Source organism: Bubalus kerabau, chromosome 4, assembly GCF_029407905.1.
Source record: "Bubalus kerabau isolate K-KA32 ecotype Philippines breed swamp buffalo chromosome 4, PCC_UOA_SB_1v2, whole genome shotgun sequence".
NCBI lineage: Eukaryota > Metazoa > Chordata > Mammalia > Artiodactyla > Bovidae > Bubalus > Bubalus kerabau.
The window spans coordinates 53,171,249-53,184,179 of record NC_073627.1 but is presented as its reverse complement, the minus strand read 5'-3'; the positions used below and the strand labels follow the sequence as shown (position 1 = coordinate 53,184,179).

The 12,931-nt window shown below is 35.5% G+C and overlaps 1 protein-coding gene across 12 annotated transcripts in view; it reads left to right on the top strand.

The window, feature by feature from the left end:
* The window catches only part of BRIP1 (BRCA1 interacting helicase 1), a 189,137-nt gene that overhangs the window by 77,800 nt on the left and 98,406 nt on the right, over nt 1–12,931 (top strand). For all 12 annotated transcript variants that reach the window (XM_055577414.1, XM_055577413.1, XM_055577410.1 and 9 more), the window contains 4 exons: nt 707–861; nt 4,010–4,172; nt 4,286–4,426; nt 10,441–10,602. In XM_055577414.1, the coding sequence (XP_055433389.1) occupies nt 707–861; nt 4,010–4,172; nt 4,286–4,426; nt 10,441–10,602 (621 nt within the window). The remainder of the gene's footprint in view (nt 1–706; nt 862–4,009; nt 4,173–4,285; nt 4,427–10,440; nt 10,603–12,931) is intronic.

The following is a 12,931-nucleotide window of genomic DNA, read 5'->3' as shown; positions in this document are numbered from 1 at the left end:
ACCTGAGTCTCTTGCATCTCCTGTATTAGCAGGCGGGTCTTTACTGCTGGGCTACCTGGGATGTCTTATTTATCCTATTTCCCCGTTTTATTTCCATTGAGCACAGGTTTTATTGTCAAACATCAGAGTTGTCACCAGTACCTTTTATTGTTTCAATATTCAGAATTTTCTCTTTCACAGTGTGGGAAATTTATCTTAATGTCCACACTTCAGTCTGTATTTAAACTTATAAGCCATGTAATCACTAATGAGCCAGTTAAAATACATTTGTATTTAGCATGTATTCTTTCTTTGCTTTTTATTTTTTTAATTTTGCTTGTTACGTAGTTATGATTCTTAGCATAGGCATACTCCCTGGAGGTAATTCAGGGATTTAGGTGGCGTATCAGATTTTTAAGCTTTTTAGAAACCATTTTGTACATTTTTATTTAGCCCATTGCTTTTGAAGGGCACTGAATAAAAGTCTAATTGCCCGAAGAAATAATGAACTTTCTAAATGTGTAATTTCTTATTTAAATGTCTCTGAAGAGGATTTGAGAATATATGGGAATTCAGAATACATTGTTAGCACTTGCATATTAATGTTTGACTAAAATTTCAATTATATTTCATTTGGGTTTTATTAACAGTTTTAAGAATTTTCCTTTTCCTCTCTTTTCCCTCCCCCACCCCTAACCAGTACACTTAACATGCCAATTTCTTACAGGGGCATTTTTCTGCTGTCCTTCAAAGAGAAGAAAAAGTCCCATCAATTCATGGTAAAGAGGAGGCAAGAGAAATACCTGTTATTAGTGCTTCAACTCAAATAATGCTCAAAGGACTTTTTATGGTGCTTGACTATCTTTTTAGGCAAAATAGCAGGTAAGTAAAGATATCTGGTCTGTATTCTTCCTCTTAAAAATATTAGCCTTACTGGGTGCTAGCTACTAATTTTATGTGAGTACATGAGATAATGATACACAAGTGGTATAAATACTGCTCTTACTGGCACAGACTCAGTCAACTGATGTTAGTTTTTGTTAATGAAAATGAGTATTGAAACCAGTAAATAAATACATTTAATTAATTTAGCATTAAATTTACAATCCTCTGAGACTAAATTTGCCTTCATTTAAGTATAATTTATATATGTTTCTTCCAGTGTCAGAAAGTCTCTCTTATTACATAAATCCTCTGTTTAATAAAATGTGAAAGCAGTCAACTTCCCACACACTACTCCTTAGTTATAGTACTACCTGGCTCCAATGTTTTTTTAAGTTTTTTGTTTTTTTTTTTAATGGTAAAATATCCTGGTGGCTCATATGGTGAAGAATCTGCCTTCAGTGTGGGAGACCTGGGTTCTGTCTCTAGGTCGGGAAGATCCCCTGGAAAAGGAAATGGCAACCCACTCTACTATTCTTGCCTGGAGAATTCCATGGACAGAGTCCACTGTAGCCTGGTGGACTACAGTCCATGGGGTCGCAGAGTCGGACACGACTAAGCGACTAACACACACACAGACACACATAATATAGGGCTTCCCAGGTGGCGCTAGTGGTAAAGAACCCGCCTGCCAATGCAGGAGATATAAGAGACATGAGTTCAGTCCCTGGGTTGGGAAGATCCCCTGGAGGAGTGCATGGCAACCTACTCCAGTATTCTTGCCTGGAGACTCCCATGGACAGAGTAGCCTGGAAGGCTATAGTCCATGGGGTCGGGCACAACTGAAGCAACTTAGCATGCATGCACGTATACATAATGTAAAATGGAACAGTTTAAACATTTTAAGTGTACATTTTAATAGCATTAACTATGGTCACGTGGTTGTGCACTGTCAATTTCCAGAACTTTTTCATCATCCCAAACAGGAACTCTATACCCATGAAACAGTATCTTCCATTTCTCTAGCACCATAGCCTTTGGTAACCTCTGTCCTACTTTCACCTTTATGGATTTGCCCCTTTTGGTGTCTCCTGTACGTGGAATCATGTAGTATAATGTTTTTAAGGTTAATGCATGTTATAACATACATCATTCCTTTTCATGGCTGCTGAAGAGTGGACACAACTGAAGCTAAGTCACTTCAGTCATGTCCGACTCTGTGCGACCCCATAGACAGCAGCCCACCAGGCTCCCCTGTCCCTGGGATTCTCCAGGCAAGAACACTGGAGTGGGTTGCCATTTCCTTCTCCAATGCAGGAAAGTGAAAAGTGAAAGTGAAGTCGCTCAGTCATGCCCTACTCTTAGCGACCCCACGGACTGCAGCCTACCAGGCTCCTCCGTCCATGGGATTTTCCAGGCAAGAGTACTGGATTGGGGTGCCACTGCCTTCTCCAATTTTTATGGCTGAATAATACTCTATTGTGTGTATATGCCATATTTTGCTTATCCATTTTTATATTGATAGACATTTGTATTGTTTCTACTTTTTATCTATTGTGAATCATGCTGCGGTGAACATTGATGTACTAGTATCTGTTTTGAGTCTCTGTTTTCATTTCTGGGTACATACCTAGCAGTAGAATTGCAGGATTTATGGTAATTCTGATCTAACTTTTTTAAGAGCCACCATACTGTGTTTCATAGCAGCTTCACATTCTAGATTCACATAATGATGCACAGGAGTTCCCAGTTTCTCCACATCCTTGCCAGTACTTGTTATTTTTGTTTGTTTTTTTTTTTTTAATAGTAGCCATCTTAATGAGTATAAGAGGTTTTGATTTACACTTCACTAATGACTAGAGATGTTGATCATCTTTTCATGAGCTTATTGTCCATTTCTATATCTTCATTGGAGAAGTGTCTGCTCAGCTCCTTCATCCATTTTTGAATGGGGATTTTGTTGTTTGTGAGTTGTAAGAGTTATTCTGCATATTCTGTTTCATATATATACTTTACAAGTATTTTTTCCTATTCTGTGTGTAGTCTTTTCACTCTCTTCGTAGTGTTCTTTGATGCACAAAAGTCTTTAAATATTAATGAAATCCAATTTATTGATTTTTTTTTCTTTTGTTGCTTATGCTTTTTGTATCCAGTTACAATGGCCAAATATGATGTCATGAAGATTTCTGCTATGTTTTCTTCTAAGAGAGTTTTGTAATTTTTAGCTCCCAGGAAATTTTTTTTTTTTTGACCACTCCCCAATGGCCTGTGGGATTCGTGTTCCCCAACCAGGGAACAAACTCACGTCCCCTGCATTGGAAGCTCAGAGTCTTAATCGCTGGACCACCTGGGAAGTCCCCCCCACCCCCAGTATTTTATAAAATTCTCTCCACCTAGTACAAGGTTCCTGACTTGGACTTTCTCTCTGAGGGTAAAATTAACAGTCAGTATTACTGTGAGGACATGGTAGAGAATACCAAATTTCATTCTGTTTAAGCTTAGGTTTATAGCCTCTTATGGAGAGAATTTATAAACTGTATCAGATTACAGAGGTCATATAGTTTAGTACTTTCATTAAGAATAGATGAAAAGGATGTTCAGGTGGGAGGGGACATAGGTAAACCTATGGCTGATTCATGTTGATGTTTGGTAGAAACCAGCACAATATTGTAAATCTTTCAATTAAAAATAAATAAATTAAAAAAAATAGATGAAGACTGAGATCATATTTTAAAGGCAATTGAAACTCAGTTTCCTAAACTTTCAGTAGAAATTGTCTTTCTGTTTTCTAATGCAATAAAAAAGTTTAACCCACTCTTTAGTTGTTTTTTTTTTTTTAACAATAATACTGTTAACTATTTTATAACTAATAATGTAACATAGGATGTAGAGAGCTCTGAAGTAGGAGTTAGGAGGCTTGGATTTTAATCCTGGCTTTGCTGTGATTTACGTAATGTCTGAACATAGGGATGAGAAGTGATAAAGGGTGGATGGTTAGATGATGCATAAACTCTGTAAGGGTGGATTGACCCTAAGGTTTAATGATTTACTTTCTGCCAGAATTACTGAGTTTAGTGGTATGGGTTGTTGGTGGGGGACGGTGTTATCTAAAGTTCTACCACTTAAATGCCATTTTATTTTCATTTAGATTTGCAGATGATTATAAAGTTGCTATTCAACAGACTTACTCTTGGATAAATCAGACTGATACTACAGATCATGGGTTCTTGATTCTATCAAAAAATAAGAAACGTTCAAGGCAGAAAGCAGCAGTTCATGTGCTAAATTTTTGGTGCTTAAATCCAGCTGTGGTAAGCTTATCATGCTGTAAATAAGAATTCTTCTTGCTCAATACCAACGATTAAGTAAATTTGTTTGACTTTTTAAAAAATGATTTTATGTATTTAATGTTGTTTCCTTGTAGGCCTTTTCAGATATTAATGGCAAGGTTTGGGCAATTGTTTTGACATCTGGGACATTATCACCAATGAAATCCTTTTCATCAGAACTTGGTGTTACATTTACTATTCAACTAGAGGCTAATCATGTCATTAATAACTCACAGGTTAGTTTCTTTTTTTCTTTTTTGAAGTCTTAGTCATTTTACCTCAGTATAAGTATCTATAAACAAGTTAAAAGGTAACTGAAGGACTAGCAAACAAATCCTGATAGGAAAGTCAACATTTCAGTTTCAGAATAAAGAAAATTTGTCAGCTACTTGGTAGTGTCAGCAGAAGGAACTACTGGTAAATAGTATTCCTTCAACCCAGTGAGTAAAAATATGTACTTTGCTTGCAAAGACTGTATTGCAGTTTCCTTATTTAAGTTTAAATTTTTTTAATCAAAATTAAAAAGGAAACAAATTCAACCTTTTTTTTTTTTACTGTAATTTCTAATTGTGTAATTATTTGTGATTCTTTTTTCCATTAGACTATGATGTATCTGTATTCTAATTTTTGTGTCTTTATCTTTCCGTTGCACCTAGATTAATAGCTGGTATTAGTTAATAAATTTTCAGCACATGTTTGAATATCTGAAATTTGAATATCTGAAATTAAAAGTATTCTTGTGAGTCCTGTGACGTAAATTTTAATTTTTTTATAACAATACCCTGTAAATGTTACTTAAATTTTCCTAAGGATGTTTCAATTTTTCATTTGTCAATCTGCTCTCTATTTCTTTTTATTAAGTAATTGAAAGTAGTTAGCTACATGCATAATCGTATGGCCCTAGAGAAGCAGAAGATATTAAGAGAAGAGGTGGCACGAATACACAGAAGAACTATACAAAAAGATCCTAATGACCTGGATAACCATGATGGTGTGACCACTCACCTACAGCCAGACATCCTGGAGTGCAAAGTCAAGTGGGCCTTAGAAAGCATCACTGTGAACAAAGCTAGTGGAGGTGATGGAATTCCAGCTGAGCTATTTCAGATCCTAAAAGATGATGCTATTAAAGTGCTGCCCTCAAAATGCCAGCAAATTTGGAAAACTCAGCAGTGGCCACAGGACTGGAAAAGGTCAGTTTTCATTCCAATCCCAAGGAAGGGCAATGCCAAAGAATGTTCAAACTACTGCACAGTTGCACTCATCTCACATGCTAGCAAGGTAATGCTCAAAATCTTTCAAGCTAGGCTTTACCAGTACATGAACCGAGGACTTCCAGATGTTCAAGCTTGATTTAGAAAAGGCAGAGGAACCAGTGATCAAATTGCTAACATCCAATGGATCAAAGATAAGGCAAGAGAATTCCAGAAAACATCTGCTTCATTGACTACATCGAAGCCTTTGTTTAGATCACAAGAAACTGTGGAAAATTCTTCAAGAGATGGGAATACCAGGCCACTTTATCTGCTTCCTGAGAAATCTGTATGCAGGTCAAGAAGCAACACTTAGAACTGGACATGAAACAACGGACTGGTTCAGAATTGGGAAAGAGAGTATGTCAAGACTGTATATTGTCACCATGCTTATTTAACTTATATACAGGGTACATCATGCGAAATCCCAGCCTGGATGAATCATAAGCTGAAATCAGGATTGCTGGGAGAAGTATCAGTAGCCTCAGATATGCAGATGACACCACCCTTTGGCAGAAAGCAAAGAGGAACTAAAGAGTCTTGATGAAAGTTAAAGAGGAGAGTGAAAAAGATGGCTTAAAACTCAACATTCAGAAAATGAAGATCATGGCATCCGGCCCCATTACTTCATGGCAAATAGATGGGGAAACAATGGAAACAGTGAGAGACTTTGTTTTCTTGGGCTCCAAAATCACTGCAGATGGTGACTGCTGCCATGAAATTTAAAGACGCCTGCTCCTTGGAAGAAAAACAATGACAAACCTAGACAGCATATTAAAAAACAGAGACATTAGTTTGCCAACAAAGGTCTGTATAGTCACAGCTATAATTTTTCCAGTAGTCATGTATGGATATGAGAGTTGGACCATAAAGAAGGCTGAGGGGCCAAAGAATTGATGCTTTTGAACTGTGATGTTGGAGAATGGAGAAGACTCTTGAGATTCCTTGAACTGCAAGGAGATCAAACCAGTCCATCCTAAAGGAAATCAGTCCTGAATATTCATTGGGAAGACTGATGCTGAAGCTCCAATACTTTGGCAATCTCATGTGAAGAGCTGACTCATTAGAAAAGACCCTGATGATGGGAAAGATTGAAAGTAGGAGGAGGAAGGGATGACAGAAGATGAGATGGTTGGATGTCATCACCAATGGACATGAGTTTGAGTAAACTCTGGAATATGGTGAAGGACAGGGAAGCCTGGCATGCTGTAGTCCATGGGGTTGCAAAGAATCAGACACAACCGAGCAACTGAATAGCAACAACATGTTTAATAGTACTTGAGCACCTAATTTTCTAGTTCTTTATAAAGAGCTATAGTTTTCAACCAAGGATTATTTGTGGGACTTACTGGCATTTAGTAGGTGAGGGTCTTGAATGCTAGACTCCTATGTAACAATGAATTGTGGTTTCCAAAATGCTAGAATGCTCTTATTTAGAAACATTGCTATTAACAGTAGCAAAAGAAAAATATATGATCCACATTTTCAAGTTGTTTTCTTTGGAGGCTTACATAAATATGGGAAGTTATTAATAAATTGAACATATTTTTCCAAAAGAATGTTATTATAGGGTCTATGTTCTCAATCTTGTGCACAAAAGTCCATTTAACTTATAATGTTACTAGAAAATGATAATTAGTAAGAATAATGCTAGTTCAGCTGGATTCTGTTCTAATATTTCCTCCAACTTTTAAAAACTTTGATTTTAATTGTGGTAGAAAACACATCGTAAAGTTTACCATGTTAACTGTTTTTAAGTGTATAGGTCAGTTTTATAAGGATATTCGTTTTGTTGTGTAACCCATATCTAGAGCTTTTTCATTTAACAACACTGGAATTCTATTATAAAATAAAAATTCTCAATTCCCCCCTCTTCCCAGCCCCTGGTGACCACCATTCTACTTTTTGTTTTTATGAATTTGACTTTTCTAAATCAAGGGATCTAAGACCAGGGATCGAACCTGGGTCTGCCACATTCCAGGCAGATGCTTTAACCTCTGAGCCACCAGGGAAGTCCACTATTCTGAGTACATCATCTAAATGGAATTACAAAATTTTGTGATTAGTTTATTTTGCTTAGAATGGTGTCTTCAAAGTTCATATTTGCTGTAACATGAAACAGAATTTCTTCCTTATTAAGGCTGAATAATATTTGAATTGTGTGTGTGTATCACATTTTGTTTGTCCATTTGTTTGTTGATTTCCCCAACTCTTTATTTAAAAAAGTATAGCTTGAAACAAGTGGAAAAAATAGTATTAACATAGTGAATATCTTTATAACCTTAATGTAGATCCATCAGTTGTATAACTTTGCATCTGTGTATATATACATATGAGAGAAAAGGAGAGAAGAGTAATACTGTAAAATATTGACAATTACAATAACTGGATATGTTATTAGAAAGTAATTTGTAGACATTGTGATACTTTGCCCTTAATTAGTTTAGAATGTTTATCCTGAGAACAGGTACATAATCTTGTGTAATCACAATATCATGATCATATCCAAGCAATTTAATATTACTACAAATAGAATCTATATTCTTCCAGTTATTTCCAGTGTGACTTTTATAGTGTACCTGTTTATTTTTTTTTTATTCTTGATTCAGGATCCAGTTAAGTATTATATATTGCATGTGGTTTTCATGTTTCTTTAGTTTTGTTTTTCTTTTTTTTTTTCTTTCTTATTTTGATTTAATTATAATTGATTTACAATATTAGTTTCTGGTGTACAACATAGTGATTCAAAATTTTTATAGATACTCCATTTAGTGTTATTATGAAATATTAGCTGTTATCCCTGTGCTGTACAATATATCCTTGTAGCTTATTTATTTTTATACACAATAGTTTATACCTCTTAATCTCTGACCCCTATCTTGAATTTCTCCCCTCTGGAGTAACTGCTAGTATGTCCTCTCTGTGAGCCTTTCTGTTTTGTTATATTGATTCATTTGTTTTATTTTTTAGTTCCCACACATAAGTAGTAACATACAGTATTTGTCTTTGTCTGACTTATTTCACTTAGTCTAATACCTTGTAGGTCCATCTGTGTTGTTGCAGTTGACCAAATTTCATTCTTTTTTATGGCTGAGTAGTAGTCCTCTGTGTGTGTGTGTGTGTGTGTGTGTGTGTGTGTGTACATCTTTATCCATTCATCTGTCGGTTGATGGACACTTAGATTGCTTCCATGTCTTTAACTATTGTAAATAATGGTGCTATGCACATTGGGAGTGAGTGCACACAAACATCTTTTCAAATTAATACTTTTGTTTTCTTTGGGTATATTCCCAGAAGTGAAATTGCTGGAGCATATGGTAGTTCTGTTCTTAGTTCTTTGCAGAACATTCATACTGCTTTCATATTGGCTGCACAAATTCATGTTTTTTTAGTCTTTAAAATAGCTTTTTTGCCCCTTTTTTTCTGTATTTCATGATATTTTAAAAGAATTCAAGTCACCAGTTGTCCTTAGGAATATTTTATAATCTGGATTTTTCTGATGGTTTCCTCATGATAAGATTCAAGTTAAAGTGTTTGATAAGAATGTTTTGCAAGTGATATTGTTACTTCCCATCATATCATATCAAGAAACACATGCTATCAGTTTGTCTTATGACTTGTTGATCATTTAGTTTAATGTTGATTAAACTGCTGTCCATCAGATGTCATTTTACAAAATATATCTCAGTCTTGTGTATCGTTTAAAATATAGGACTATAACATTTTTCAACAATCTAAAGTGTTCATATTACCTTTCGAATGGGCTTCCCCGGTAGCTCAGCTGGCAAAGAATCCGCCTTCAATGCAGGAGACCCCAGTTCGATTCCTGGGTAGGGAAAATCCCCTGGAGAAGGGAATGGCTACCCGCTCCAATATTGTGGCCTGGAGAATTCCATGGACAGAGGAGAATGGTAGGCTACAGTCCAGGGGGTCGCAAGGTATCGGTCCGACTGAGCGACTTTGACCTTTTATCTTTAGAATACTAATAAAATTTGTAGTTTCTCATAATCATATACTAAGACTAGATCTGTATAAATACAGAGAACTTGTATATAACTAAAAAATTTGATGGGTCTGATTTTCTGTGACTGTAGATCTTTGAACGTCAGGGAATTTGTGAAACAGTAGTTCCTGTCATAAGTGAATCTTAGAGACTTACCTATAGCAGATGGTGTGTGCATGCTCAGTTGCTTAATCATGCTGGACTCTTTGTGATTCCATGGATGGTAGCCTGCCAGGCTCCTCTGTCCATGATATTCTTCAGGCAAGAATACTGGAGTGGGTTGCTGTTTCCTCCTCCAGGGGATCTTCCTGACTCAGGGATTGACTCTGCATCTCCTGCATCTTCTGGATTGGCAGAGAGAGTCTCTACCTCTGAGCCACCTGGGAAGCCCGTAGCAGATGGTACCATCCCTCATGTCTTATTTTGGATTCATTTCTAATTTACTCATTTCCTTTGTTCCCATGATCTAACAAAATTGTTACATGGTTAATTTTGTAAAGGTATTGAGGAAATAAGTAAAACCTAATTTCTGTCATTCTAAGAGAATTCAGTCTGCCTGAAGAACTTAGGCAGACTTTGGGTCTAAAGCAAAACGTCTATGACTTAAATCTGGGCTTCCCAGGTGGTGCAGTGGTAAAGAATCTGTCTGCCAATGCAGGAGATGCAAATTTGATCTGTAAGTTGGAAAGATCTCCTAGAGGAGAAAATGACAACCCACTCCAGCATTCTTGCCTAGAAAATTCCATGAACAGAGAAGCCTGGCAGACTACAGTTCATAGGGTCGCGAAGAATTGGACACGACTGAGCGACCGAGCACCCTTGCATACATAACTAATTAAAGATAATAGGAAAAAGCCCAACAATTTAAAAATAAATTTACTCTAAAGTCGTTGATTGCTCTTTTTTTGACATACACAATTAAGGCTCCCAACTAAATGCTAATTTGCCTGTCTTATTTTGGTATAACTCTAATACTGACATACTTATATTCTAGGTTTGGGTTGGCACCATTGGGTCAGGGCCCAAGGGTCGCAGTCTCTGTGCTACCTACCAGCACACGGAAACATTTGAATTCCAGGATGAAGTGGGAGCTCTTTTGTTATCTGTGTGCCAGACTATTAGCCAAGGAATTTTGTGTTTCCTGCCATCTTACAAGGTAAGGGAGTATTTTTGTTTACTTTTGCCTTTGAATAATCATATGGCATTACCATGATAAGCTTCCTAGGATCAAGTGCAACAGAGTAATTACAGTTTTTTAAGCATCATATATTATTTTGCTTTTTATTGGTTAAGATACTGCCTGCTTATTCTGTCACTGTTTTACCTGGAAGTCCAAAAGACTGAAGGTGTTCAAGCATTTTAGTGGGGTGTTTTTGTATATGTGATTTTTATTCCTTGGGGCAACTTGATGTTTTCTGATTAAAGGAAAAAGGATCATTATTTTTCACTTTGATAAACTAGACTATTTGAAAATTTCAAAATATGAATTTAACATATGATCTTCTTTAATGCCCATCTTTTTGTTTCATGTATTTGGCTAGGAAAAAAAACTGTTTTTCTTGTTTTTAGAGTTGTTCTGAGTTTTAATATTTTCAGGAGTTAAATTGAGTTATATAGTATATTTTAGTCCTCCTAATACTCAAATCATTAAAACCACATGTAATTCCTGAGGGTATTATCATAGTTAATGAAAATCTAAGCTAAATTTCAGTGTAGAGGTGGTACTCCCTTTTCTTTTTTCATAGGAAGTTATATATATAAGGACAGTAGTGTAATATATTTGAATGACAATATTGATACCTTTGGCTCTTCTGTTGTCTTTCCCTCTGTATATATACTGCTATGGTCTGATGTGTCCCCCCAAATTTCATATGTTGAAATCCTAGCCCCCAAAGATAATGACATTTGGAAGTGGAGTCTTTGAGAGACGCTTAAGACATGGTGATATAGTCCTCATGAATAGAATTAGTGACTTAAAAAGAAGCTCCAGTGAGATTTCTTGTCCTTTCTACCGTGTGAGGTCACAGTGAGAAGGTGCCACTGTGAACCAGGAAGAGGGCCTTCACCAGACATGACTGTGCTGGTGCCTTGATTTTGTACTTTACAGCAATTTCTGTGATAAATTTCTGTTGTTTATAAGCCACTTGATTCCTGACATTTTGTTATAGTAGCTGGAATGGGACTAAGACACATACTTTGTTACCCAAAGGTGCAGTAAATACTGTAGATAAACTGAAGGAATTACTCTCAGGAGAAATTTAATCAGATTGGTTTCTTTTTTTTTTTTTTTTTCCAAGAATATCTAAAAATGAAATGGACATAAACATATTGAAAATTCTTATGACAAAGCAATATTTATTACAGAGTGTGAACATCTATCCCAGAAGTTATGTGAAGGAAAACTAATAATTAAGCCTGGAACTAAGGAGAAGCAAGCACATTAAGAAACCTTTTAAATTAACACAACAATGTAAATCAACTATACTTTAATAAAATTTTAAAGAAATAAAACCTTTTTATATTTTCCAGTCACAATCACAAAAAGTGAGCCTGGAAATGCCCAGTTAAGTAAATGAACAATTTCACTTTTTGTTAGTCTTCAACAAAGTTTTTAATGACTGATTCAATTTTAATAGCTTTTAACGTCTTCAGATTTTCTATTTCTTTATGATTCAGTTTGTAGATTGTTTGTTTCTTGGAATTCATCCATTTTATCTAGGTTATCCAGTTTCTTACCTTATGTTAGTTTTAGGTTGTTTGGGTTTCTTTTTCTTACTCCTTCAGGTGTAATAGTAGGTTTACTGGTTTAAAATCTTTGTTTTTTTCAAGTGTGTGATTATAGCTATAAATTTTCCTCTAAGCAGTGCTTTCTTTGTGTCCCGTAAATTTTGTGTTTTCATTTTCATATTTGTAAGATATTTTCTAGTTTCACTTGTGAGTTCTTCTTTGACCTATTGATTGTTTAAAAATTGTGTTGTTTGGGTTCCTTATATTTGTGAATTTTCTACCTTTCTTTTTATTATTTATTACTACTTTTAGTCCATTGTGATTAGAAAAGATATTTTATATGATTTCAGTCTTTAAAATTTTATTATGACTTGTTTTGTGGACTAGTATGTGGTCTCTCCTGGAAGATATACCATGTGCATTTGGAGAAACTGTGTATTCTTTTGTTGGGTGGTGTTCTATATATTTCTGTTAGGTCCAGTTGGTTTACAGTGTTCAGATTCTCTATTTCATTATTTATCTCTGTCCAGTTCATATTCATTATTGGAAGTGAGATATTGAAATCTCTGTTACTGTAGAATTATCAGTTTCTCCCTTCAAATCTGTCAAGGTTTGCTTCATATGTCTTGGGAGTTCTGGGTTTGGCTTTTGTTTACAATTGTTACATGTTCTTCATGAATTGACCCTTTTATTCATATGTAATATCCTTTGTCTCATAACAACTTTTGATATATTTGTCTCAAACAAGTAATGGCATC